We start from the raw sequence: 27450 nt of genomic DNA, 5'->3' as shown, positions 1-27450 counted from the left end.
CAATATGCATTCCTGTACAATCCTGCTAGTGGCAATATGTGGAGCGGAGCCTGTTCTTAAGTCAATACAGAGTACTTGGTTTATAGCAACTCTTGTTAAGTTTGTCTTGTAATTGAAGCTGCTGTTGACCTTGCTTGGGGACCATTTGTAAAACCGTTTATTTAGCATAAACTGAAATAATAAACCCTCCTTCTCTCGGGCTGATTGTGATAGGGTGACATTAGTTTGATTTAATGATTAGCCGCCTGACCCTTCTGCTGGAGAGAGAGGCTTGAATAGGGAGAGTTCACTCGGAAGCACTCAGAAAGAATACTAATGAGCTTGTTAAATTTAGCATGGCTCCAACCACTTTTAATTCCTCTAATGGGAGCAGCACTGCCTGGGAGAGGGAGAGGGAGAGGGAGGCAGAGAGACACCGAGAATGTTCTTAGAGGGTCTGCGCAGCTAGAGAGAGCTCACCAAGAGAAGTTGGCACAAAGTAGCTAGCCAGAGCCTGGGGACTGTGTTGTAAGTATTGTCTGTTCTCTTATACTCCCCGTCTTCTAGGTCTTGGGACAAGAGAGGAGTAGTGGTATTAAAATGAGTTTTAAGGGAAAAATCAATCCTAAGGGGGAAAAGGGGGTGAACAGGTATACTGTGAGCTCCTAATCAGCAAATTTTGTTAGGTGACAGGAGGTGTCCTTAGTTAGTGATGCCTGGCAGAGTTTTGTTTTTATCTTGAAGGAATCGCCTGAAACTTTTCTCTCAAGTCATGGGCAGAAAAAAACAAAACAAAACAAAACAAAAAAACCCAAACCTGTTTCTTCGGTTACCATGAGAAATCGGATAGGTGTTTGTCTGCAAGCGCACACAAGTGCATGTTCGAGTCCTGCTTCATGCAGCAACGTGATTACTTTCTCCAGTCCTTTATTGCAATCATCCTAAGCATTGTTTGCAAGGACCCCACTTTTTTTTTTTTTTCTGAGTTTCTAGCACTAAGAGTATCTTGATGTCAGTTGCTTTTGGATGAGTTTGGAAATTCTGGGACAGTTTCTAAAATGTGCTGCTTTGGGCAGCTCTCTGGGGGCAGGGATTTGTTAACTTCCACTTGAGGATGGATATGCGAAAAGGAGGAGGTACAAAGTGGGACTATGATGACAGTATTTAAAGTCATTTTTTCCTGAAAGATTTTAGTGAATTGCATGTTTCCGTTTGACCCCCGAGCCTGCAGCTGTTAAACATAGAGAAGCGGGAACAGTTGCCTTGTGTTTGGCTGTTAAAGTCCATTGGCAGATGCTCTTGGAGCAGTGGGCTGTTTGCTTACATTTTTGCAGCAGACTTCTGCCTGTTGCCATGGTGGACAGTGTGTTCTGTCAATAATTTGGCCTGGCGTAGCCTGTCTGCACTGACTCTCAAACTTTATTGAACAACTCGGCTCCACTGAACAAGATTAGACAGCTTTCGTCTTTTGGCTTGCTGAAGTGGTTGCTAAATTTATAAGAGCAGGCAGGAATATTGCTTGGAAAGTGTCCCTTTCCCTATATACAGAGTTCTTTCAAGCCTCGTAACTGTTTGTATTGTGGAGTGTGTGTACTGTCAGGTTTTCATATGAATGCCCGTCACAAGCAACTTGGTACAGGAGGTAAACTTCATGAAGTATTTGTCTGCTGGAGTTTTCCTTTTGGGGCTGAGATGTGTGGTTGGGTAAAATTAGGGTAGCACTGACTATTGTAAAAGTAAGTTTCCTGATGGAAGTTTTCACATTAAAAAAAAAAAAAATTCTGCCTGCATTTAACTTTACTAAGGGAATAGTAATTTTAATTTAATTTTTTCTGTATTAAAAATGTGCACTTCACTAACTTCTTGTTATAACTTTAATATTTACTTTTGTTGGGTGAACTCTCATTAAGAAAATCATTGAGCTAAAAGGTAGCCTCATTTCCACTCACCCTCCCCACTCAGCCGCCCCATTACCCTCTCTGAGCTTATTCTCTCAAGAGGTTGGGGGAATGGTGGGAGGACTCTCTGGCCAGGCCATAACCCATTCATTATTCAGTTATTTGTGAGGTTGGATTCAGATACTCATCATAAACACGTAGTTTGTAAGACAGAGTTTATTATAGGGATGCCGTTTTAAGAGAAGAAAAGTTAATTTCTTCTAGGACGATTAAGTCAAGGAAATCCTGTTTTAAACCTGGAACAGGTTAGCCGAGCTTGGTTATTCATCTTTCCCAGAGAATGCTAATTACGTGTCACAGCCCCCCTGAGGAAGGGTTTTCTGGCCTCCAAATGAAGGTCCCTTTCTACAGAATTTGCACCTCAGTGCTGGAAGTTCATTTCAGATTTAAGTTTGAAATAAAGGCTTTATACAGAGCACAAATTAGTGGAAAATATGACTTGGGCCATTTGTAGGTTATAGGAATATTTATAAAACGGACATAAGTTGTAGTGTTTTGACACCCTTTTGCTTTTACAGAACTGCAGCATTCTTATATAAACTGTGGGTTTTCTGCTAGTGAAGTACAAGGGTGGCCTACTGCCTAAAAGTATTAGTTAGAAGGGAAAATAAAAATGTATTTTATCTTTTGTAGTTTGTTTTAAAATTACCAGGAGCATGGTGTGAATTGCTTTCATAGAGATCAATGTGGACATGTGGGATTACAGGACTTTTTTGTTTTTGTTTTTGTTTTTACTTGATCGATTAAATGTATAATTTACCCCTTAATTATAAGGTTTGGGATGAGGATCTGCACAAAACAATATTAAAATAATATTTCACGGTTACCTTTAGTAGTCAGCAAATTCTCTGTAAAGACCAAAACATACCTCATTGTCTATTCTGTTTTGTAAGTCATTTGCTAAGGTAAGGAATATATTGCTTAGTTTTCAAGTCCTACACACAGGCAGAAAGACTAAACTTGCTATTGGCTTTAGGTAGTTCAAGTCCTGAGTCAACATAAATAGTATGTGTTATTTTCAGTTTGTATTTTTATGCAAGTCTGTGTTTACAGTTCTACTTTCTTCTGAATTTGAGCAGGGTTATGAAACTGCTAAAGCATTATTCTTCTGTTTATTGAGGGAGCCCTTAGTTAATCATATCTGCTTTATGGGTTATTTTGAAGATAAATTTGTATATGGGAATAAGATGTGTTCAAGATCTGTTTATCTAAAATGCACAACAATGGTTTTATTTATACCCAAATACAGTTTTTTGTTTGTTTGTTTGTTTGTTTCGTTTTTTTTTTTAGATAGGAATAGGAAACAGTTTTTACATTAGATGTCTAAGCGGTACCTGGACAGCAGCTTTCTTTCCATCAGCACTTGTCTGCCAGAGCACAGTGTGTTGATTAAATGTGGAACTTGTTTGGGATCATGTAGTTTAGAGTTTACATATGATTCAAAGAGATGAATTGGTCCACTTGTTGTGGGTTCACATAGTCTGTGTGATTTAATTTTATGCATGGGTTCTTTGATCCGCTATTATAGCAAGGTCATCCAATCACATTTGCAGAGAATCATAGTGGAGAGATGGAAAGTTCTTACTGATCAAAAGGAACTGAAGTATTAGGAAACTGGAATACCAACTGTATATGGAATTTCTTCAAGCTGTTTCTTACATCTTTGAAGAAATGTATGGACCCACCAGAACATGGACACATATCAACATCCCCCATACCTTCCTTCCTCACCCTCAGAGCCATCTCACATCTGGACTTTCAGTCTCATTCTGTTTTCCAGTTAGGTCTCAGCTTTGTTGTGTGGACAGAAGCAGGAAGTATCTCACTAGAGGCTCTGTAGGTTTTCATGATTGGCACCTTTATCCCTTGTCACCAATGAGTTTTCTGTTCCATTTTTGGCTCTGTCAAATCTCTTGCTGGGCTGCAAATCTGACTTAAAACAACAAAACTACATAAAGTTTTGGATAACTTCCTAATAGGTCATTCTTTAGGAGCAAAGGCCCTACACTCGCTGGAGCAACCAGAGCCTCAGTGGGTAGCTGGAAGGACTTTGTGTCACCCTGGAGGCCCCGCATCCCCAGGCAGGCAAAGGGAAGCTAGACATGCACAGTCTTAGATTGGCAAAGGTTTCAGTTCCATGTAGGACCTGCAAGATGTTGGACAGCCCATGAGCAGAAACCTCACACGCAGATCCAGCTAGAAGCTGGTGATGCCAATTTGCCGACCCCTACATCTCCGTTTAATAGGCTCATTTCCTGCTCCCCTTCATCCTTCCCTGTGTATTTGTGTACGTTGTACCCTCATTCATAAACAATTTTGTCTTGCAAAGATCCCATCCCAGCCCTGTGGCTTTCAAAGTTGCCGTGAATGAGAAAGAGACTTTTTTTCCGGGAGAGGGATATCGAGAATGAGACTTCACTGATCATGGTTTTTTAATTGCTCCTTAAAGTAGTTTACAGACTCTTTCATTTTTCTTCTTTCTTTAGAGGATGAAAGTCCTGGACAGACTTATCACAGAGAGAGAAGAAACGCAATCACTATGCAGCCACAGAATGTCCAGGGGCTCAGCAAAGTCAGTGAGGAACCTTCAACATCGAGTGACGAGAGGGCCTCATTGATCAAGAAAGAGATCCATGGGTCCCTGCCACACCTGGCGGAGCCCTCTGTGCCATACCGTGGGACGGTGTTTGCCATGGACCCCAGGAATGGTTACATGGAGCCCCACTACCGTAAGTGCCCATGCCAGTCAGCACTTGTTCAGGAGCTATGGGGAGGGCTGTGTGTGTGTGTGTGTGTGTGTGTGCGCGCTTTATGAAGTTTTGGCTTGTATAATTTATTAAAAGGTGTAATTTTCTTTCCACTTTCCCTCTTACTTTCACTACTTCCTACCCATTCTTTTTAGAGAGAGATGTTTTCTTACATCTCTAAGCAACGTCAGTCTTCAGTGGGGCGGTCTGCAGGAAAGTGGTCCATTGGTGACTAATCCACATGAGACTTTTGTTGAGAAGCAGAGGTAAAGTTACTCCATCTAAACAGATGCTGCAGGAGAAAAAAAAATTGTTGTTATGAAGTTATGAAAGCAGGCTACATTAAGAGAAGTCCTCCAAACCGCAATTCCCATTTTTAATGATTTTTTAATTTAATGATTTTGGCTATTCCCATTTTTGATGGTTTGTGAAAACAAACCTCATTTAACAAATCTGTGCTAAATTCCTTAATACGGAAGATTTTTCGTTATGCTGTATTTTCCTCTCTAACTAGCATGCCAGACACATCAGAAACTCCTTTCTCAGCACTAATCACGTTTAAGAAATTAACTAGGACTCTGAACTCAAGTGTGGGATGGTTTTCTCCAAAGGCAGAATATAAAGAAAAATGTATAAGGGTTGAGTTTATTTCTGGCCTGTTTCTAGTTAAAAAAATACAATTTGGTTGTGGAGTAATGAAGTTCATATTGAGGTGCCAAAGCTTGCAGCTCTTGATTACAGATTTATCACCTTGCCAGGATTCAGACTCGCCATTTAACCTTCCCGGCTCCAATTCCAGATGATCCATTGAGCTCCAGTGAGGGGGACTGGTTTGTGTTTCCCCTTTTCCACATCATTCAGAAATTTTAGTGTTTTAAGGCAAAAGGTCATTAGCCAGATGACTGATTAGTGAGGACAGCTGATTAGTGCATGTTTTTTTGCTCAAGAAAGTGCCCAGGATAAAAGCTAATTTCATCCCTTCATTAGTTGGCTTGCAGCAAAGGGAAATGCTCACTCCTCAGATCAAAGGGCCTCGCATAACCTTAAGTCTCAGCAACCACTACTCCCCACCCCCCACAAGCAGATTATATTGTTGGAAAAGATGGAAGCTACATTATTTTATTTTTAAGTGGAGAGTGCATTTTTTAAAAAGTGGTCAGAAGCACGGAGGAGAGTTTTCTGGATTCTTCTAAGCTTTTGAAAAAGACGACAACTTCTCTGTTTCAAAAGTGGTTATCAGTCTTATTTCTGTAACTACAGAAATAAGGGGGAAGGCTATTGGGCTGGTTCCTTCCTTCATTCAGGATTTGCTTAGTTTTATTTTATTCATCTTTCCTTTCAGGAATGAAGGTTTAAAATAGTCTTGGTAGGCTTTTTCTCTGGGCACACTCCTAAGTTTTCTGCATTATATTTTTGTTTGTGAGTCTCTTTTAAACATCATCCACGCAGAAAATCTGAGGGACTCCTACATGCTTTCTACCTATATTTATAGACCCAGGTAGTAGACTTACTTTTTAAGAAAAATTCAGGCTAGACCCTTAGCCAAAGCTCCCTGCATTGTTTTTGTTCTTATGTGTGAACACAAACTTTTCCCATCTCATATTTATGTTTTGTTGTCTTTTCAAGATGCCCACTAATTAGTGAGGTATTTAATTAGTCAGGACAGCTGATGAGTACTTCTTCTTTGACTGACAGTAGTGAGCAGATAACCGTTAACTTACTCTCTGTGCCATTCAACTTGCAGCTTGTTCTTGGTTTGTTTGTTTTAACGGTTTCCCCCATTGAGTCTTCCTGTCCTTTGAGGGGCTGGGAGCTCTCTACACCTGGGACCCTCATCCTCCCTCAGCGGTGCAAGTGGGACCCATCTCCTGGACCTCCAATTTCCTATTAACTAACGGTGGGCACGGGAGAGCTCTTAGGGGGATCCGAATTGATCGATCATCACTCTCTTTTGAGGTTACAGCATTCATAGTGGGGTATTCATTAGATTTTCCCACTGTATTGTTCAAATCAGTGTTAAAATTATGTGATAACTTATAAACTGTGTAAGCTGTCTGTAACCAAATGGCAAATGCAATTTTGACCTACCATCCCAATGTACTCCCTAAATTGGTCATAAATTACATTATTATATAGATAATATGGACGGGAAGTCCTAAAGAGTGCACAGATTGGCTCAGTGCTCCGGGAATTTGGGTTCAAGGTCCAGCTTTGTCACTTGCTAGCTGTGTGACCTTGACAAGTGTGCTGATCCCTCGAGGAATCCTTTCCTTGCTGTGGGATGAGGTGATAATATGACTGCCTGCTCCATGGTGTTCTTGTGGAAGTTGAGACAATGCAAATAAAGTATTAACTAAAATCTCTGGCACATGGTAAGTGCCTCAAAAGTATTAAGGTAGTTCTTCTCTGCTTTCTCTTATTCCTTCTCCTCCTTTTTTCCTTCTCTTCTACATCCTCATCCTCCTCCTCCTCATCAATATGTGATAAGTTGACTCTCTAAGTCATGTTTGTGAGGGTTGCACTCGTATTTGATTCAGTGTGGACTGTTTGTTTGTTTGTTTGTTTGTTTCACCAGACCTGGTCACCTGCTTGCCTGAGACCAGTTCCTACTATAACACAGATTAGGAACTGAGCAAACTGCAAACCTGTAACTGTGGTGTGGTTAGAGCTGTGCACCGTGGCCTTCTGAACATAATCTTTTCTCAGTCAACCTCAGTAGATAGACTATAATTTTTTTCTGTTAAGTAAGTGAAGAAATTGTAAAGATTTTAAACGAGTTTGAAAAGTGTTAACTTTTAAATTCTTAGCAGAAAGTGTTTTATGTAACACATGCAAACTTTAATACATGCAGGAACATAAAAGATACGGTATTATTTATTCATATTGAATAATTTAAAGATATCCTAAGCTAAGCCTCAGCATCATATGGGATATGACTTTACTTTTTCTTTAGAACTCTGTTGAATTACTTACTCTCCTACCAGTATCACAGGTATTTTTTAAGACACTTTATAATAAAATCTGTCTGCTCACATGGATTTAATTATCCAGGCAAAGCTAATGATTGATGTGAACTGAAGGTGATAAATTTTCCATGAATTTTTTAGTGTATGAAGAAATGCCTTCTTTTTAAAATGAGACATACAGTTTTGGTCACATTTGTTTATCTTGTGGGTATAGCTTGTCTCGGTCCTGGGCCCTGTCAACAACACAGGCGCACTGCAGACCTTCAGTAGCTCAAGTTCAGAGACATCTTTTTAGGCCATTCCCCTTACCCTTGAGTTGTTTGCTAGCTCTGCTGAGCCGATCAAAAGAAAAGACTCCTGTAATCCAGTGGGCTGGCCATGTGAACACTCACAGCAATTCCTTCATTTCTCTGTGGTTGGAAATTGTAGACTTTCCAAGATGCCTAATTTGTGCTTCTATATATATGAACTTTGTATTTCTAAAGTGTGGGCAGGCTTCCTGTAAGACCGGAAAAGGGAAAACCGTTTTTGTTTTTTTTTTGTCCCCCTTCAGAAGGACATCTGTAAAATTTTTATTGCACAAGATTTTATTATATTTGGGAATGCAATATTGCATCTTTAGAAATTGTAGTTAGGCAAAAATCAAAGTATTTTAGGTTTTGTGGCTTAAGAAAAAAAAAGAAAAAAGAAAGCTCAGGGACAGCGGGCACTTCAGACATTCACAGCATATGTTTAGAATAAAGTCCTCCCAGGGGATTAGGGGTTTTCGCTCATGAAGCATCACAGTGGATGGGCTGTATATCAAGGCGCGAAAGTAGACGTTTTAGATGCATGGCTCAGGCATGGCATGGTGCTGACAGGCTCTCAGTTACAGGATCACTAGCGCTTTATAGTTTGGGGGAGCATGGGAGGGGTTAGATTGGAGGACCTGATCTTCTTGTATCAGAGTCAGGGTAAGAAGCCCCATCCTCTGCCCAAAGATTCCTCAGCAATTTTCTTCTGCCCATGCTCTGTGTGGAGCCAGGTATTTCAAACCACCATCTCTCCTTGCTTTTGTTGACTGCCATGCATTTATCTTCTATAAACTTTCAAAGGCAGGTGACATAATAGTTAAAGCATTCCTGTACCCTAGCCGACACTTAACTTTTATTCACTTCCCTCTTACAGAAAACGTGTGTTGCATTGTCTTCTGTCTTACTGTGAAGTCTTGAAACTATTCCTGCAGGGATCTTTGTGCAAAGTTCCTCGGATTCACTAGTCATGTCATATTATAGGGTCTCTGCTGGTTTTGGTAAAGGGGGCAGAAAGATGCCTCCTTTTTAAAAAATTTCAGGTCTCCTTTACAGTTTTATAGTTGTGGAAGGCTGCTTTTCTTCTGCCCCCGACTGCTCCTAAGCAGTAATTCTTCATGGAAAATATGATTCATTCTTCCATGCAAATGCTTTGATTGAAAACATACCACTGGTATTCTTCCTATGTTCCCCAGCTCAGATGACAGAACTATTGGTTGCTAATTAGCAAAACCTGAGGAATTAGCTTAAAGAAAAAAACCCTGAATTTTTAATTGGCTTGCATTTATTTTCTGTGGAAGGCTGTTGTGCTAAGCCCACTTGCATTCTTGTGTGCTAAAAAACTGCATAGATTTTTTTTCTACCTGTCTGTCTTTATATTAGGTGACTTTCCACATCCCTTTAGAAATACATCTTCTGAGTGAATGGAAGAGAGGGTGTATATTTTACATATTTAATAGGTACACCTGCTCATACTTCTCTCTCTTACTATCCAAGTGTCATCTCGAGACTGTGAGAGACAGAAATGCCTACAAGGCACAAATGAACAGTTTTGTCTTGACCAAACTGTAAAGGCAGTGACAGTTCCCTGAGCTCTTAGTTCTCTTCTCATCCAGACTGTCTTTTACTTCTTTGGAGAACAGTTGATGAGCCAATCAGAAATGCTTTGTGTTTTTCCCCCCTTTGAAAATTAGATTGTTTAACCAGAAAGACTGATGTTGGATCACACCCTGGAGGCTTTGCTAGGTCTCATGCTTCCTTGGCTGTTAGTCTTGAATTGCAGTGAGAGCTGGAGTGCGGAGATCCAAACAAGTCCATGGACCTTTGCAAAACTGTTATTTGTGAGCTTAAGAATAGCTCCCTGCTTATTCTTGTCTTTCTCTTAGAAATTCAATAGAACGACCTGGCCTTCTTTTAGTAATCCAGAGATAATATTTTAAGACTAGAAACAGTGAGCGACTTCCATAGACTTTTAAAGAGCTGCATTGCAAGACAACTTCGAGCAAAGCAATAGAGATTTAGGAATAATTCTTAGTATTCCAGATTTGAACTGTTGCCAGGGAATCTTGACTACTCTTGTGCCTGATGCGACCGTGAGTCTGTGTATCTCAGTCTTGGGAGATAGCGAATGAAACTGGGAACAACAGTGAGAAAAGTCCTGTAGCATTTGGAAAAATTTGATAACAATTTTATTCATCAGTTTTCAGGATAAATTTATTAAAGGAGACAGGGAGAAGCTTGAAGACCACCCAGGCCAGGAAGAGAAAGAAAAGACCAAGAGAGACCACATTTTCTAGAGAAAATCACTTAGCCCCTTGGTGTACTGGTCCAGTCCTCTCTTCCCCTGCCGCCTGGCACTGTTCTCTTCTACAGCCAACTCAGCTTCCATTGGCCGCTGCTCTGGTGCTAGCCCTGCCCTTGTTGCCCTGCTTGTATAGTTGTTCCCCTGGACCAGTTACTTGCTTTCTCTTTGCCTTCAAATCCTGCTTATGTTTCTTTTTTTTTTTGTTGAGACGGAGTCTCGCTCTGTCGCCCAGGCTGGAGTGCAGTGGCCGGATCTCAGCTCACTGCAAGCTCCGCCTCCCGGGTTTACGCCATTCTCTCGCCTCAGCCTCCCGAGTAGCTGGAACTACAGGCGCCCGCCATCTCGCCCGGCTAATTTTTTGTATTTTTTTTTTAGTAGAGACGGGGTTTCACGGTGTTAGCCAGGATGATCTCGATCTCCTGACCTCGTGATCCGCCCGTCTCGGCCTCCCAAAGTGCTGGGATTACAGGCTTGAGCCACCGCGCCCGGCCATCCTGCTTATGTTTCAAGGCCTATCTAACAACCCACGTCCTTGGAAAGTCTCTAAGAGCCATCTTACATGGATATTTTCCTACCCTGGACACTTGAGTAGCAGTCGTGTCATTCTCACCTTTAAACACATCACGGCTACTTCCTTGTGTTGCCCCTACCCGGCAGCCTGACCTCCTCTGGAATAATGTGATTAGTCCAAGGCAGTACTTATCTTCTGTGGACACCAAAACTCCTAGGGTAGGACTTGGGGACTCCTATGTGCCACCATAGGGCAGAGAAGTTGGGAGCTGCTCGGATGCTTATCGCAGTCACCATGGAGGTGGAATTCCAGGTGACCCATGCTCACAGCCTTCCCATCAGAGTGACTTCTTGACCACGTGAGGAGACGTTGTCGTTTCTGCTTCCCTTTTACAATTTAGTTATTGTATACAACCTCTAATCCTAACTTAGCCACCTCATCCTTCCTGAGAGCAGGCAATGTACAAAGTATTTCTGGTACATTTGTACATGTGTAAAATCTGCATTTTTTAATTTTTTATTTTTGAGACAGAGTCTCACTCTAACACCCAGGCTGGAGTGCAGTGGCGCGATCTTGGCTCACCACAACCTCCGCCTCCCAGGTTCAACCTGTTCTCCTGCCTCCACCTCCCGAGTAGCTGGGATTACAGACATGCACCACCTCGCCTGGCTAATTTTTGTATTTTTAGTAGAGATGGGGTTTCGCCATGTTGGCCAGGCTGGTCTTGAACTCCTGACCTCAGGTGATCCGCCCGCCTCAGCCTTCCAAAGTGCTGGGATTACAGGCGTGAGCCACTGCGCCGGCATAAGGGAGGGACTTTGATTCTTTGGAATAAGCTGGCAGTTCATAGACTTGGATGGGGACCCTAATCTTAGATACTGTGAGATTAACACAGGAGAGCTGCCTCTCTTCCATGACACCCATCTGACATCGAACAAGTAGGTATTTTCCCTGTAGTTAAGGTGAGCATGATATTTGTTTGCCTTTTTCCAAATTTCAGTGATGTATTTGTCTTCAACAGCCTCTAGGCAATTCATATTTTGGTAACATCTTCCCAATTTAGCATCCAAGCATGCGTCTGATCCATGTTAATGGGAGGTCCCATCTGCAACTCAGTTCAGGATCATGAATCCAGTTGCTTAAAGATTCCATGTAATTATTTATCTTTTCTAATTTGGCACCCACCCAAATGGCACTTTTTTAGTTGTTGCCTATGGTTTCTTTCCCTCCGTCTTTTCCCTCTCTTTTTCCTTCCTTCCTTCCCTTCTAGAGTAAAAGCATGAGAAATAGCAACTCTTGCCATTTCACAGCCATCTGCTAACAGCTTTCCCTCCCGCTTTCTTAATAGAGGCAACATTATCCTCGGCCCTCCTCCTTTTTCTTGTATAATTAAAGAATGTTACCTTTGATGTCTCTTGAAGCTGCAATCTCCCATCCTGCCTTAGCTTTCTTGATCTTATACCTATAAATTTGTGCAGTATCTTCATAGTTCTTAGGGAAAGGGCTTGATTTTCCTCTGTGTGCTGTTCACAGTTTGGGTTAATTTAGAGTAACCGATCTGGCATTTTATTGCTCTCTTTTCCCTGTCTTCTGATATAGCTTGGATTCTTGTTGTACTCTTTGAAAAGGATCCAACTTCCTCAGTTCTTTAAGCTATGGAATTTGGGTCTCTCCTAAAATGAATGTTCTCATCCTTCTAATGTCTTCATTTCTTTTTAGGGGGGCCAGACTTTTCATTAACCTCAGTTTTCAATGAGTTTCTTCTTCTTAGAATAAAATAAAGCAAGATTCCATTTGATTCCTTTAACTGTTTATTTTTGTGTTCATTCTGTCAGTCATGTGTTAATTGTGCATCTGCTTATTGAGTGTTGCATAAGTGCTAAACAGTGTTGACCAAAATGAGCAAGTGCCTGCTTCTGTGAAGCTTTAGGCCATCAAAAAGTCAATACAAGGGAGCTGTCAGAGGAGAGAGTGAAGAGTCCTTTGGGAGCAGGTGAAGGACTTATCCAGCCTTGGCAGTCCAGAAGGCCTCCTGGAGGAGGTGACATCTGAAAGAGGTGAGGAAAGAGTAATCTAGGCAAAAAGGAGCATTTGTCAAGGCCTGGAGGCCAAAGGAAGACCTGACACCTGCAAGGACTTGAGAAAAATCTTTGTGTGGTTGGAGGGTGAATTTCACGAGGGGAGTGGCGAAGACAGGGCTCAAGAGGTACAGGCCAGCAGGCTTCTGCGAGGAGCTGTTTGTTTCTCTCCTGCAAGAGTCTGGGGTGATTACTAAGACTTGTTCCATGGCCCTTTGTATATTTAAACAGATCTTTGGGTTCCCCATCACTTACCCAGAATTTCTCCATCGCAGAGTTGAATTCACGCCTGCTTTCCGTTTGACAGCATGCGACTCCGTGACAGGGCTCCCTTCCCAGGCATCTCTGGCTGGGCTGCTGTCTCACTGGTCTTCAGAGATGTGCTGCTGCATCCCTTTGTGTAGCAGATGTCATATATATATATTTTTGAGACAGAGTTTCACTCTTGTTGCCCAGGCTGGAGTGCAATGGTGCGATCTCGGCTCACTGCAACCTCTGCTTCCCGGGTTCAAGCGATTCTCTTGCCTCAGCCTCCTGAGTAGCTGGAATTACAGGCATGCACCACCATGCCCGGCTAATTTTGTATTTTTAGTAGAGAGGGAGTTTCACCATGTTGTCCAGGCTGGTCTTGAACTCCTGACCTCAAGTGATCTGCCTGCCTTGGCCTCCCAAAGTGCTGGGATTATAGGCGTGAGCCACCTCGCCCAGCCAGCACGTCATATTTTTTTCTACAAGACAACAAAATTTATTTTTACTTGTTCTCAACTGCTGAGCTGTTCTGTAATAGGTAACCCTAGCCACCACAATATCTTGATCACAAACTGCAAATAAAAAACATAGGAAATAACTGTGGCTTCATTCCTAAAGAATTAATAGTGTTCTGTATCAAGGCATGTTTTAATTTCCACTTACAGTGTTCAAAATGAAAAAAAAAAGCGTTGAGTTTTATTTTATTAGAAGACTCCCAAATGCCCTCACATCAGTCAAGCTAGAGAAATTGTGCAGGGGGCCACGGTGAGGTTGTAGATAGGGCCCGGAAATAACCAAGTGAAATTCAGCTGGGAAATTCAGTAGCTAACACCACCAGGGGAGCATGAGAACAAAGACTGGCATTAGTGGAATGAGCCTGCAATCCAGCCAGGACTGCAAGAGTCTCGGGGGGAGGGTGGGACCCTGGAGGAGACTTGTGCCTGCTCCCTAGGGAGCCGGGGCCTAATCAGTGGACATTGTGAGGATCAGAGGGAGCCCACTCTAGGAAGCGGGGTGTTTACTTCGTCCACTGGGGGTACCCAGATCTGCAACCTGATTGTGCTCCTATCTTGTGAGTGGAGTAAAAGGAGGTGCCTGTTTCCTAGGTAATTTAGAGAGGAGCAGAGAAGTGCAGGTGGGGGATGCGGAGAAGCAAACGCCAGCTCTTCTTTTGGTTTGCTTTCGTGGAATAAGCCTGTTCTCAAATGGGGCAAAATTTCACTTTTCCTTTCCCTTCCCCTATCCCTGTGTCTCCTCTTTGTAAGAAATTTATTCCCTCCTCCCCCAGGGGCGAAGGGAAACTAACACACAATGGTAGCTTTCCTGTGACCTCGCTTCCTGCCAGAGGATCTGTGATCCACTCCAACTTGGTGTCTGTGATCCCAGCTTGGCTCAGTGAACCTGACCAAGTGGGTTGACCTTTTGATCAAATGTGCAGTTTGCCTCTTATATATAGGTCTGTGAGATGCATTTTTATGTAGCCTCTATCTTTTACCATGAATGATGTTTTAAATGTAGTATGTGTTTATCACATTGCCACGGATCGATGATATGGGAGATAGTGAACAATTGGAGACACCTGAGTGCCTCTAGGGGACTCAGCCCTTCTGATAACACTGCTGACGTGACCTGCCTCGAGTCTCACTCCATTGAGTACATAATGCATGATTTATTTTCATTAAAAATCTTTGTGCATTTTTTTGAGAGCCTGCTGCGAGTCAGACACTATTCCAAGTCCTGAGGGGTCAGCGTTTGCCAAAACAAATCAGGTTCTTGTTCTCAAAGCCGGCATACCAGCCAGAAGAGACACACAACAAACACGTAGGCAGAGCCTTAACAAGAACATACAGGTTGAGAACCCCTTATCTGAAATGCTTAGGACCAGAAGTGTTTTAGATTTCAGATTCTGACTATGTGCATATATAGAATGAGATGTCTTGGAGATGGAACCCAGGTCTACACACACAATTCATTTATGTTTTATATATACCTTTTCCACACAGTCTTAAGGCGATTTTATGCAGTATTTTAAAACACTTCTATGCATGAAACAGTTTTAGCTGCATTTTGACTATGACCCATCACATGAGGTCGGTCAAGTGTGGAATTTTTCACTTGTGGCATCATCTTGGCTCTCAGCGTTTTTGGATTTTTGGAGCATTTCAGATTTTTGGATTAGGGATACTCAACCTATAGCTGCTGGTGCTCTGAGGATAATAAACCAGGTGATGTGCTAGAGAGAGCCTTGGGTAGGGATGTTGTTCCTTAGGTCAGGTGGGTGGGGCAGGGAAAGCCTTGCTCAGGAGGTGTCTTTGCAGCCAGAATAACTGAATTAAAAAAAGAAGCTGCCCTGGGAGATCTGAGAGAGCATTCTGCTGAAAGGTTTGCTGTGAAAAAGTACCAGGAGCAGAGAGCATGCCAGCATGGTCATTGGCCAGGGGGTGGGACAGTTGGGGGAGATGAGATTAAGGGACCTGGTGGGCCAACAAAAAGCCAGTGGAAGAAGTGTTGTGGTTTGATTTTTGTTTTAGTACTGTCACTCTGGCTGGTGTGCAGTGACTCTTGTGAAGGTGCGGAATGTGGAATCAGGGAGGTGACTTAGCAGGCTGCTGTTGCAGTGACCCCGGTGGGAAATGATCCCTACTGAAATGATAGCCGGCAGAAACTGAGCTCTCTGTCTGCACCACAGTGTTATGCCATAGACTTTGCTCTTGAAGTCACTAATTCCCCACAAAACAACCTTATGAGCAGTTGTAATGACTTTCCCCTTTGACATATGAGGAAACTGAGGCCCAGCAAACCTAAGTAAGTTGTCTATTTTTACATGGTTCGGAAGTGACTGAACTAAGGTTTGAACCTGGTTTGTTGGCTCCAGAGCTCAGATTCTTCACCCATGTCCCATAATGGATGAGATTTCAAAATGATAGTCCAGACCTGTGCAAGAGCCTGGCTAGGTTGGCAGTGGTTTGGGATCAGCCCAGTTGGGGAGTGCTTGGAAACGATGTCCTGGAACCCAGGTGATGGCATTGCCAGTTTTGATGGGCAAGGGCTTGGAGTACAAGTGTGTAGAATCAGGGAAGGCAAGCCGACTGCCACTTCAGTTTCCAGGCTTTGTTCTGATGCATCCAGTGTCAGAGAGGCAGGAACTGGTCCTTGCTACCTCTGCCCTCCCTGTGCTCCAGGTGTTGTGTTGTAGGGGAGAATGAGACATTTCTTCTTGTTTTGTTAACTGATATCTTGCAAAGAGCTTAACATTACCTTACCTAGAAGTTTAAATGGGGAAACCTGTGGTCCTCTCTGTGCCCCCATGTTCTGGAGGATGTGAGAGTTGGGACACAGTAGTAATCACCACCACAGGCCATATGTGAGATATTTCCCATGTGCCAAGCACTGGGCTGAGGACCTCATTACATGATCTCCTTTAGTTTTCACACAAACTCATTCAGCACTTGAATTATAATTATGGAGATTATACAGCCTGCTCATGGTGCTGGTTTGAGTCTGGACTCCAGACCTCGGTTTTGGGACCGAGAAAGGGAGGCCCTACATGCATTCCTTTTCTAGCTGTCTTGTAAAACATTGTCCTCCTTACCATGTCCCACTTGCCCCCACATCTGCTTCTTTTGATGGTGCAGTGGCTTTTGGAACATGGGCTGTCTCTTTGGATCAAAGATCTCAATTCATTACGTGAAATCTCAGTTCTCAAGAACAGCTTGTATAATAACCGGAGCTTTCACATGTCAACAGATAATACAAAAGAATATCTGGCCCTACTTAGGCATTTTTGGGGACCAGCTCTACCAGCCATACAGAGTCCACTGTAAGATCCTTAATTGTCTCTATATGTGGCTCTGCAAAGGGCAGCAAACCACCCTGCCCCACCCAGGGAAGGAGGTGGTGGGAAGAGTGTCCCCTTTGTTTATAAATATACTTAATGTTTTCATGTGGCAGGGGGAGAGAGAGAAAAAAAAGTGAGCGAGAGAGAGAAAACACCTTTTTATGCACAAAGGCATCTTGGTATCCAACAGTCCCACTAATATGGACAGTTCATGTCTCCTGACTTTGGTGTGTCAGATAAACTAAAAGAATCTTAAGCATGATGAAGAGGTTGGAGGAATGATTTATGAGAAAAGATGAAAAGGACTGAGTATAGATAGCAGGGCCCGTGCAGGCTAAAGACAGACATGGAAATTCTCAACCAGTAACTTAAAGAAATACATGCTAAGGAAGGCCGCTACTGACACAGAGAGCTCTGAATAGAAAATCTGTGAAAACAGCAAGGAGAAGACCACTGGGATCCCTTCCTGTCTCTGAGACCTGCAAGTAGGACTGATACTTGCTTTAAAGACAAATATGAGATATCTGCCTGGATCTGTATAAAGTAATGTTTCAGGAGACTTGATTTGACCTGAAATATATCTGTTCTGTGTAATAAAGATACATATTGTGACCGTGCTCTCTTGCTACATCAGGAAAATAAGAAAAGGCAACACTGAGACTTTTTTTTTTTTTTTTTTTTTGAGACGGAGTCTCGCTCTGTCGCCCAGGCTGGAGTGCAGTGGCCGGATCTCAGCTCACTGCAAGCTCCGCCTCCCGGTTTACGCCATTCTCTCGCCTCAGCCTCCCGAGTAGCTGGGACTACAGGCGCCCGCCATCTCGCCCGCTAATTTTTTGTATTTTTTTAGTAGAGACGGGGTTTCACCGTGTTAGCCAGGATGGTCTCGATCTCCTGACCTCGTGATCCGCCCGTCTCGGCCTCCCAAAGTGCTGGGTTTACAGGCTTGAGCCACCGCGCCCGGCCAACACTGAGACTTTTAAGAGTGACTATAATCCTCTGAGATATGGCTAGCTAGAGTAGTCTAAAGATCATGAAAAATTGTTACAAGACTTTTAGAGAAGACAGAGGGATGAATTTTTAGATTTTTAAAAAATTGGTTCCCAAACATTAATTGAGGTCCACACACAGTAGAATAAAAGGTATGACCTTAGCGCTCTAGATTTTGTAATTTGGGGAGAGAAAATAAGACACAGCACATGAAACAATTAAGTTGCATATCAACAAGTGTAAAATAGCAAGATGAAAGGCAGGATCTAGATCTGGTGACGGTGATCTCAGATTCCAAGGGGGTTTTTACAATAGACCTTTGACTCCATGGCAAATTTAAATCCAGTATGAAATTCTGCTAATTAACATTTCCCTTCTTCCTCCAAATATCAAATTTATGGACTCTGAAATTCACATAACACATATGCCGATGCTGCGTTTTTTTTCTGCTTGATCCGTTCCAGCTGTTATTAAGTTTAATGCCTGACTTTCATTAATTTATGAGGAGTTGTGAACTGCAATCTGAAATGCTCCTCTGAATTTCAGAGTTTTCTGGCGGGGAAAATTTCACGTGAGCTCATCCTGACCCTTGCTAATATTTCAGCCAAGCACATAGTTTATTGTCTAATGACCTTTCAGGGCCCTTCAGTGATGTTGGCACACGCTGTCATATTCTGAGGGTGGTGCACGGCTAGTCTTTGTCAGTGTTGGTTTCATTCTGCCTCATACCTGATTTATCAAACCTGAGAGCCCATAGCATGCCTAATTTAGCACATAGTTCCCGTCTCCAAAATCTAATAAGCTCATAAGTAATAAATTTTCTGGGTTTTTGTGGACTTGTCCTCTGATCTAGGGTAGTTAAAAGTTGCATTTGGCATGTTTTGTTTACCATAGCGGCTATGGAAAATGCCCTTTTCCTTTCCTCTATGTCTTCTCATGGTTTATGTCTTCTTCATGGTCTATGTCTTCTCAAAAGGAACTGATTCTAGGACATGAATTGTTCAGTTTTTGGTCATTAGCACTAGATGTTTCTCATACATGAGTCCTTCTCATGCACAGTTGTTTGAAGTTAATATTTCATATTGGTGACCATGTGTTCTTACGTCTGGGAGCACAGCCGTCAGACTGCTGGACTGTGTGTGAAATAGCCTACTAGAGATGTTATCTCTGGGATTACCTACCCCAGTGCCCTGACGAAAGAGTTTTGAGACCCACCTTAGAGTTTCTTTTTGGAAATGTATGCCAATAGGATTTTTTTTTTTTTGAGACTGAGTCTCTCTCTGTTGCCCAGGCTGGAGTGCAGTGGCACAATCAACCTCCACCTCCCAAGTTCAACCAGTTCTTCTGCGTCAGCCTCCCAAGTAGATGAGATTACAGGCACACCCCACCACGCCCGGCTAATTTTTGTATTTATGGTAGATACAGCATTTCACTGCATTGTTCAGGCTGGTCTCGAACTCCTGACCTCAGGTGATCTGCCCGCCTGGGCCTCCCAAAGTGCTGGGATTATAGTCAGGAGCCACTGCGCCCAGCTAGGATGTTCTTAATTTTTTTTTTCCTTTTGGTAACGGTGCAGCCTTGTTCCTTTGATGCCACACTCCTGCTATTAATCTTCAGATTTTCTGAAGTGTCTCTCTCATAATGAGCCACCAGGTGAGCAAGACTCTAAGGCATAGTTTTTTCTTTTTTTTTTTCCGCTGCTTTCTATTCAGAGTATTAAGATTCTAATTAGAAACTCTGTTATACAGAGCTTGATAGGAGAGCTGTGATTGGCCCCTCTCCTGAGAAGAGTCAGGATCCAGTGGGGTGACGATGTAGTGTCAGCCCTTCTGTCCTGTGAATTTCCTGATCCCAGTGTGTGGAGGGAACTCAGTGCAATTAGGAGTGAGGCCTGGATTCTGACTGGCTGAGAAGCTCCGCAGGCTGCACTGTCTGGGTTTTGGAAGTAAATGAACTTGGAGGCATCGGCAACACCAGTGCTTGAGTGTGCTCTATCATTGACTTGTCCTCATTTAGCTAATGATATCTGAGACCAAGGTAAAGTACCGATTTATTTCAGAGTTCCTTGCTTCATTTGAATGCCAACCGAGTTTTGCCAAGAGCCAAAGTAGAAACAGAGTTGTTCTAAGGAGTCTTAAGTTTGTTTTCTTTTCAGTTAAGCAAGCTGATGGTATGAGAGAATGTTTTTGTGTAAGGTTTACTTTTATTAAACAAATTCCATTCTTCAAAGTTAATTTCTAAAAAAGCATTCCTTTTAGGAATTCACATGAAAGGTCTTTTGGTGTTCTGAAATTGTAGGAGAGGATTTTGGTGCAGAGGATTATGGTGTTAGTAACAATGGAATATGATGATGTGCAAAGATTTGTAGCAAATGATTATTGATAGGGTGGTAGGTGAAGATCGTGTTTTTTTAGAGCTCATTTTATGTTTAAATGGCTTGTAGGGTCTTTTTTCCAGTCTTGGTTTAATGTTTCGTAAGATGATGCTCTGCTAAATGCTGTACAAAATCAACCTGCTCATGTTGGCTCATTTCTGATCAGTGGTGTCAGATTTGGTTGAACAATTGGGGCTCATTTTCTGAGGATCCCAGAATTGAATGAAACTTATGAGACTGTAAGCCTGTAATTCACTCAGAAGTTATAAAGAGATGTTACTAGAATTCTTCCTCAGAGTAATATTCCAAAATTGGAATGCCGAGCCAGGTAGAAGCAAAGTTCTCTCCTTGAAATGCATTTGAAAAAGCCAAACTTTTCTTTCTATATGCCATGACTATTTGATTATTGCAATATTAGTTTGTTGTTTTTCTAGGAAAAATTCAGCAGGAAAGAAACCTTGAAACTCTCTTTATAATTTAACAATTTTTACCGTATTTTATGACAATGATCATGTACAGGTTAACACATGCTCATTTTAATAAATCATGAAGCCCTGAAGACCATGGAATGGAAAAGCCACAGTGGTCCATCCTTCCTTCTTCAACCCTAATCCCAGGGGCACTTGTCACTGTTTTTGTTTTAGTTCTTTTGGTAAACAATCATTACAACTCCAGAACGTGCTTATATTTTTATATCCTGACATATCAACTCTAGATATTTCTTATGCAATATATTGACTTTGCAATAAGAAAGTTAATCTTTAATTTTTAATACTGTGCCCTCTTCTTTCAATATTGATATTATATTGTTACTTGTCTATTGGGTACTTGTATAACTTTGAAGAGTGTAAGCTTTTCTTTCGTTTCCTCATCAGCTTTTCATAGCAAAACAAGTAGGAAGTTAGGTCCCCTCTGCCATCCACATCCCATCTTCTGGAGCCCAGCTTTTCTATTATAGTGTCAAAGTTGTTAATATGTTTGTGGGGTCTTACTATCATAACCACATCTGCTATGTTTTTGGCCATAGATTAGTTTTTAAAGTTGAAGATCTAGAAAGTGTCTACAGCATTAAGGTTGTGGAAATTCTCTGTGTTGAACCAGCAGAATGTTAAGATCATACCTAACCTTCTCTGTTAGCCCAGTGTTCTAAATTCTTAAATCATCCAACAGCGATGCGTCTAGCATTAAGAACAAGTGCTTTATCTACACTTACTCTTTAATTGCTTTCCTACCTATCATATTCCTTTTTGGTAGTTGATTTAGTTTTTTCCCTATTATTTGTCTTTACAATAGTCTTACATTCCCTCACTCCCCAACCTCCCAACCATATCTTTTGCACTTAAGGGAAAGCCACCTTCTTTCCTGGCCACTTCATGCTCCTGAGAAATCTGAGCCAGGAATCTCCAGACATCCCTTTGTGATCTTCTGGATCGGAACCACTGTTTCCTAGGTCTTATGACTTCAACTTTGCCATTCCTAATTTATTCCTGTATTTTATTGGAATACATCAAGTACCTTCCCAACAACAGTGGAGGCAGAATTTCTGAGTCTTTGCATCTGTGAAATTCTCTTTATTCTACCCTTGCTCTTTCCTGATGGTGTAGTTAGAATTCTACTTTAAGATCCTTTAAGGCATCACTACATTTTCTATTACCATCCAAAGTTGTAGATGAGAAGTCTGATGTCTCTTTGATTTGTATTCCTTTGTAGATGGCTTATTTTTTTCCTTCCAGGAAACTTTTAGGATCTTTTTATCCTTAGTGGTTTGAAAGTATGTACCTAGATGTAAGTGTTTTAATTTAATTTTTATTTTCCTTAATTCTGCCCATCCCTTTGTGGACCATTTGAATCTGAAGATGCATTCTTTATCACTGTGAATGATTTCTATTATGCCTTTAATAATTCTATCTGCTGTGTTTTCTCTGTTCTTTCTTCCCAAGATTCTGCATAGTTGATTGTCAGACCTCCTAGGTTACTTCTGTGTGTCTCTTCTCTTTACTATGATATCCTCTATGTCTTTGCTTTTGGTTCTGGAAAATCTCCTTAACTTCATTTTTCATTGCTCCACATGATATTTAACTTTTTGCAGTCATAATCTTAATTTCTACGAACTTTAAAAAATCTTTTATTGAAACTTCTTAATATCTTGCTCTTGCCTTTTGTATTTAATGCTTTCTAAAACCTTCTAAATGTTTCTTCCTCGGTTAGTTTTTCTTGTTGATATTGGTCATCCTCATTCCTGTCCTTTTGTCTCCTCATAAGCCTAGTAATCCTTGGGTGTCATTCCCCAAAACCATGGAGAAGGATGGCTGGCCTAGCGTTGTTCTGCTCGGCATATGGAAACTTGGATGGACAGATGGATGGATGGATGGATGGATGGATGGATGGACGGACGGATGGACGGATGGAGCATCCGGACCACATGTATCAGTTGGCAAGATTTCCTTTAGGGAAATAGGGTGGAGCTTCTCCACATGCCAGAATGAAGAGGGCTTGATTCTGGGGAGCTGTAAGAACCAGTTTGGCTTGGGTACCAATAAGGGTGTCAAAGCAACTTGCTGGGACCAATGCTAGAAGTAAGAGCTGGTGTGACTCTTGTGGTAAGTGCATTTGCGTGATAGACCTGGGTGGAAACAGGGCTTCAAAATCCACGCTGAAGCCTTTGCTTTCCCAGGACAATTCATTCTGTTTTTTGAAGGAGAATCAAAACATTTTTACCTGGGGAAATGCCAGCTACCCATGCTTGTGTGCTGTGGGCAGGAGACAGGCCATCTGACTGTCACGGGCGTGTCCTGTTAAGATCTGCCCAGCCCAGGGCTTCTTTTTTTTTTTGAGACAAGTCTCACTCTGTTGTCCAGGCTGGAGTGCAGTGGTGCGATCTCGGCTCACTGCAACCTCCGCCTCCCGGGTTCAAGCAATTCTCTGCCTCAGCCTCCTGAGTGGCTGGGATTACAGGCACCCGTCACCATGCCTGGCTAATTTTTTTTGTATTTTTAGTAGAAACGGGGTTTCACCATCTTGATCAGACTGGTTTTAAACTCCTGACCATGTGATCTTCCCGTCTTGGCCTCCCAAAGTGCTGAGATTACAGGCGTGAGCCACCACGCCTGGCCCAGTCCAGGGCTACTTAGGTGAACCAGCTGCCACCTGTTTCTTTGCCCTCTTAAAGAATATTTCAGGCTGCTGCTTCTCTATGTGCCATATCCACCTATAATTCCAGTCTTACCCACTTTGCATCTTGCGGAAATGGGTTGAAATTTTTTTCTTAATTTTATGTATTTCATTGACTTTGTTAAGATTCCAGCTGTAGACCCAGATTGCCTCAGTTCAAATTCTGATTCTGCCACTTCTAACAATGTGATTATGGGCAAATTACTTAGCCTTTCTGAGCTTCCATTTTCTCTTCTATACAATGGGGCTGGGAGTAGCTCTGACCTCATAGATTCATTTTGAGGATTGAATTACTTAATATAAATAAAGCTCTTAGAAGTGCCTAGCACAGAGTAAGGGCTTGGTAAATTTTATTCTTTGGTAGTGTTATTTTATCATTACCACAACACTTACTTCCATTTTTTCATTTCACAGAGGTCTTTAGAGGGACAGGCGAGAAATATGTTTGCCCAGCCTGCTATCTTGAACTGGAAATGGTAGATTAAATATGTTGCATTTCTGCTACACTGCAGTATTGTCAGTTAAACTTAGGACCCAGGCCCACCTCTGCCACCTTCTGGCAGTGTGACCTTGAGCAAGCTCTTAGATACTGGACTGGCTTCCTCATCTCTAAAATGGGATTGGAAATGGCAGCCGCACAGGGTGATAACAGGAATTAAGTGAGATAACTTGTTAAAACCCATTGAGTTCCACTCTTACCCTCACATCTCTAATGCCTTGGTTCTCGCCCTAAAAAAAATGACTGACATACGAAGGGGGACTCATGGGCTGTCTGACTGACTGTTCTTCCTTCTGCACATTTAAGATCTCTTCTGATGCTGCTGAATCCTTCTTTATAACCTTCTTACTTTTAGTTTTTAAGATATATTTTCTTCTCTTTATGATTTTACAAATTTGAGAAGCCTGAAAATAAATGAATTTAATTCTAAACTTCTCACTAGATAAAAACTAGGCATGTATCATATTTTACAGAATTACTTACAAAGATTAAAGAGGCAGCTTCCCAAAAACAATGATCCAAAAGCCAAAAAGTCTTTTGAAAATCTTACTTCTTGCTGCTGGAAGAGCTAGTCTTTCATTTCCTGAGAAAAATGACACTTTGTTTTTTTTTTTAACCAAATGAATTAAAAACAGTAACAACCATATCCAACTGGTAGTATTCAATAGAAATATATGATAGGTTGATAGAAGTGTAAATCAAATAATTGAATTCTGGCTAATACCATAGCAAACAGTTAAAGTGAGTGATCTTGTCAAAATGTGTCTTAAATTGAGTGCTCCCTTATTACAGACTGGCTACTCAGGTAAGTTTTTCTCCTAACATCTTCCTATATATTCCTATATATGTATGTTTTCTTTGATTTTTTTTATTGCATATTAAGTCTATTTGAAGATACTTGATTGGCACCCTGTTTCCTTCTTTTTTTATTTTTCTTTTCTTTTCTTTCTTTCTTTTTTTTTTTTTTTTGAGTCAGGGTCTTGCTCTGTCATCCAGGCTGGAGTGTGGTGGCATGATCATGGCTCACTACAACTTCTGCCTCCCTGTTCCTGGGCTCAAGCAATCCTCCTGCCTCAGCCTCCCGAGTAGTTGGGACCACAGGCATGCACCACCACACCTGGCTAATAATTTTGTATTTTTTATAGAGATGGGGTTTTGCCATGTTGCCCAGGCTGGTCTCTAACCCCTGAGCTCAAGCCATCCGCTGTTTTCGCCTCCCAAAGTGCTGGGATTACAGGCGACAGCCACTGTGCCAGGCCTTACATTTGTTTCTTCACATGGTTCATTTTAATGCCTGCTACATTGTTTACAAATCATGAACTTGGAGAAATAAAAATACACTACAAAACTTAGGTTGCTTTAAAATTGGAAAAGTTATTTTCAGTCTGTCCCAAACACTACTGGAGTTTACAGATTTTAAGTTGGCGCTGTATTGAAATAGGCTATTCCATCATAGAAACTGGCCCTGTCTAGGAAATGGGCGTAGTGAATCCTGGGGATGCATGTGTGCTGTTTAAAAGGCACCACAGTCTGCAAACAGTTTTGCAAGTCAGATCTCATGGAGAGGAGGGAAGTGGGTAGATTTATGAGCTTCAAATACATGCTGCCCACCTCACATGAAGTACATGTCAATGTGTTTCTTTTCAAAATCATGCATCTCTGAAAAATGTGTAATGGGCTATAGTGTCAGAGAAAAACGTCTTTATCCCAGCTTGGACAGAAGAGCATGAGGCAGTTTGTCTACTGCAAGCCTGGGATCAGCTCTGAGGTCCACTTACTGCCAGGCCTCTCTGGCCGAAGTTAAAAAGGCTTGTTACCAGAAGGAGTGCCGGCAATCAAGAGCCATGTCAGAAGTGAGAAGATAGGCTGTCAGAGGACAAGACCGTGTGGTTGAAAGCTGGTGAAAAATTGAAAGCTAAAAAAATCCAAACTGAAAGAGCTGCAATAGCCCCAGAGTTGAGGAGGCCATCCTGAGTGTGGGATTGTAAAGTGTAGATGGTTCAGGGGCTGGCTCTGGACTGACGCTCGTCATTGGGTGTTTCTGTGGAGGCCTCACTCTTTTGGGCTGGAGACAGCCCTGTAACCCAGAAACAAGAAGGCCATAGCTTCCCAGCCCTTTAGGCTGACCCTCTTCTAAGAAGTGGATTTTGGAACCCAGACCAAAGCCCAGACTAGAAGAATGTTGTTATGGTAGCTATAGGATTGCTGGTCTGTGTCAAGTGAGGTGTATACTTTTCTGAAAATTTTAAATACTGTGCAGGTGAAACACAAGACCATGATATAAGGTGGTTATGTGACTTCCTGCAGGATATATCATATAGCTGATTTTGTTTTCCTTTACTCATTGCCTACCAGGAAACTCAGATTTAAAGTTGCTGCTCAGTTATTCCAACTCTATTGGATTGCGGCCTGCATATTCTCTCTTAACTTTCTCTAGGTCTTGATCATCTAAACTGTTCTCTGATCAGATTTTTCTTTAGTTAGCATTTTCTACCTGGTGAATTCTTGTATGCTGCCTGAAATCTTTAGTGAAATGAGGCAAAGTATTAAAATCATACCACTCTAGATCACTTGCTGAGGTGTGTTACAATTTCAGTCAGTATGAGAAATAGTCACATAGGTGAGCGTTATTAAAGCAATGTGTGCAGACAGACTTGTGTGACAGAATAAGAGGATATTGAGAAGTCTTGTGTTGAATGAATTTGACCACAGCAGTTTTCCTTCCCCTCAAATGTCAGAACTTTTCAGAGAAACACAGGCACTACTCTTTCTCCTGGTATGATTTGGAAAAGCCAAATACCTTTAGTCTCTTAGAAAGGCCTCAGAGAGAACTGTTTTACCATTCAGATTTCAAACTTTTCTCACCTGCCAGTATATGTGTGTTTTAAATATTTTTCTCTCTCATCATTTTTTTTTAAATTCCTTTTAAGTTGACCGGGTTTAAGGACATTTGTGTGCTGCTATTTTTTCAAGCCCCAGTGTGCAGTGACTTTGTAAGTGTGTTTTAATATTTCAGTATTGATATTTGTATTCCTCCTGTGAAAACATGTGGTTATTAATCGAGTTTTTGTATGATCATTCCTTGTGTTTTTGAGTTATCTCAGACATGCAGCTTTCCTATCTTGGCGCCCAGCTCCATTGAACCCCATTGTAAAGCGCTTGCACGTAAATGCTGTCTATAGTTATACCCTCAAAAATAAGAGGCTTGTCTCCTGAGGACAGCTCCATATTACGGACAGAGTATAATCCTGAACATTGTTTTTCTTTGCTCTCAAATGGCTGGGGACAGTGAGTCAGGAGTGAGAACTCCCTTTGTTTCATGTCGTGTGCATGGCAGGGGAAGAATGTCGCAGGGCAGAAAATGAAGAAAGACATAAAAGGATCTCAGCTCAAGGAGGTCAGATCCATCAGAGGCTTAGCGTTGCCTTCAAAGATGCCTGGGACAGGTGGCAGTTCAAGACAATCACAGTAGCGGCGTCCGCTGGAGCCAAGATAAGG

At 41.9% G+C, this 27450-nt stretch overlaps 1 protein-coding gene across 1 annotated transcript in view; it reads left to right on the top strand.

Annotated features, from left to right (window-relative positions):
- The window catches only part of GLI3 (GLI family zinc finger 3), a 279810-nt gene that overhangs the window by 87788 nt on the left and 164572 nt on the right, over positions 1 to 27450 (top strand). The window contains exon 3 of the mRNA XM_033193853.1: positions 4424 to 4666. Within this exon, the coding sequence (XP_033049744.1) occupies positions 4424 to 4666 (243 nt within the window). The remainder of the gene's footprint in view (positions 1 to 4423; positions 4667 to 27450) is intronic.

This window comes from Trachypithecus francoisi, unplaced genomic scaffold, assembly GCF_009764315.1.
Source record: "Trachypithecus francoisi isolate TF-2019V2 unplaced genomic scaffold, Tfra_2.0 Lachesis_group4, whole genome shotgun sequence".
NCBI lineage: Eukaryota > Metazoa > Chordata > Mammalia > Primates > Cercopithecidae > Trachypithecus > Trachypithecus francoisi.
This window is presented reverse-complemented; position numbering and strand designations above follow the sequence as displayed.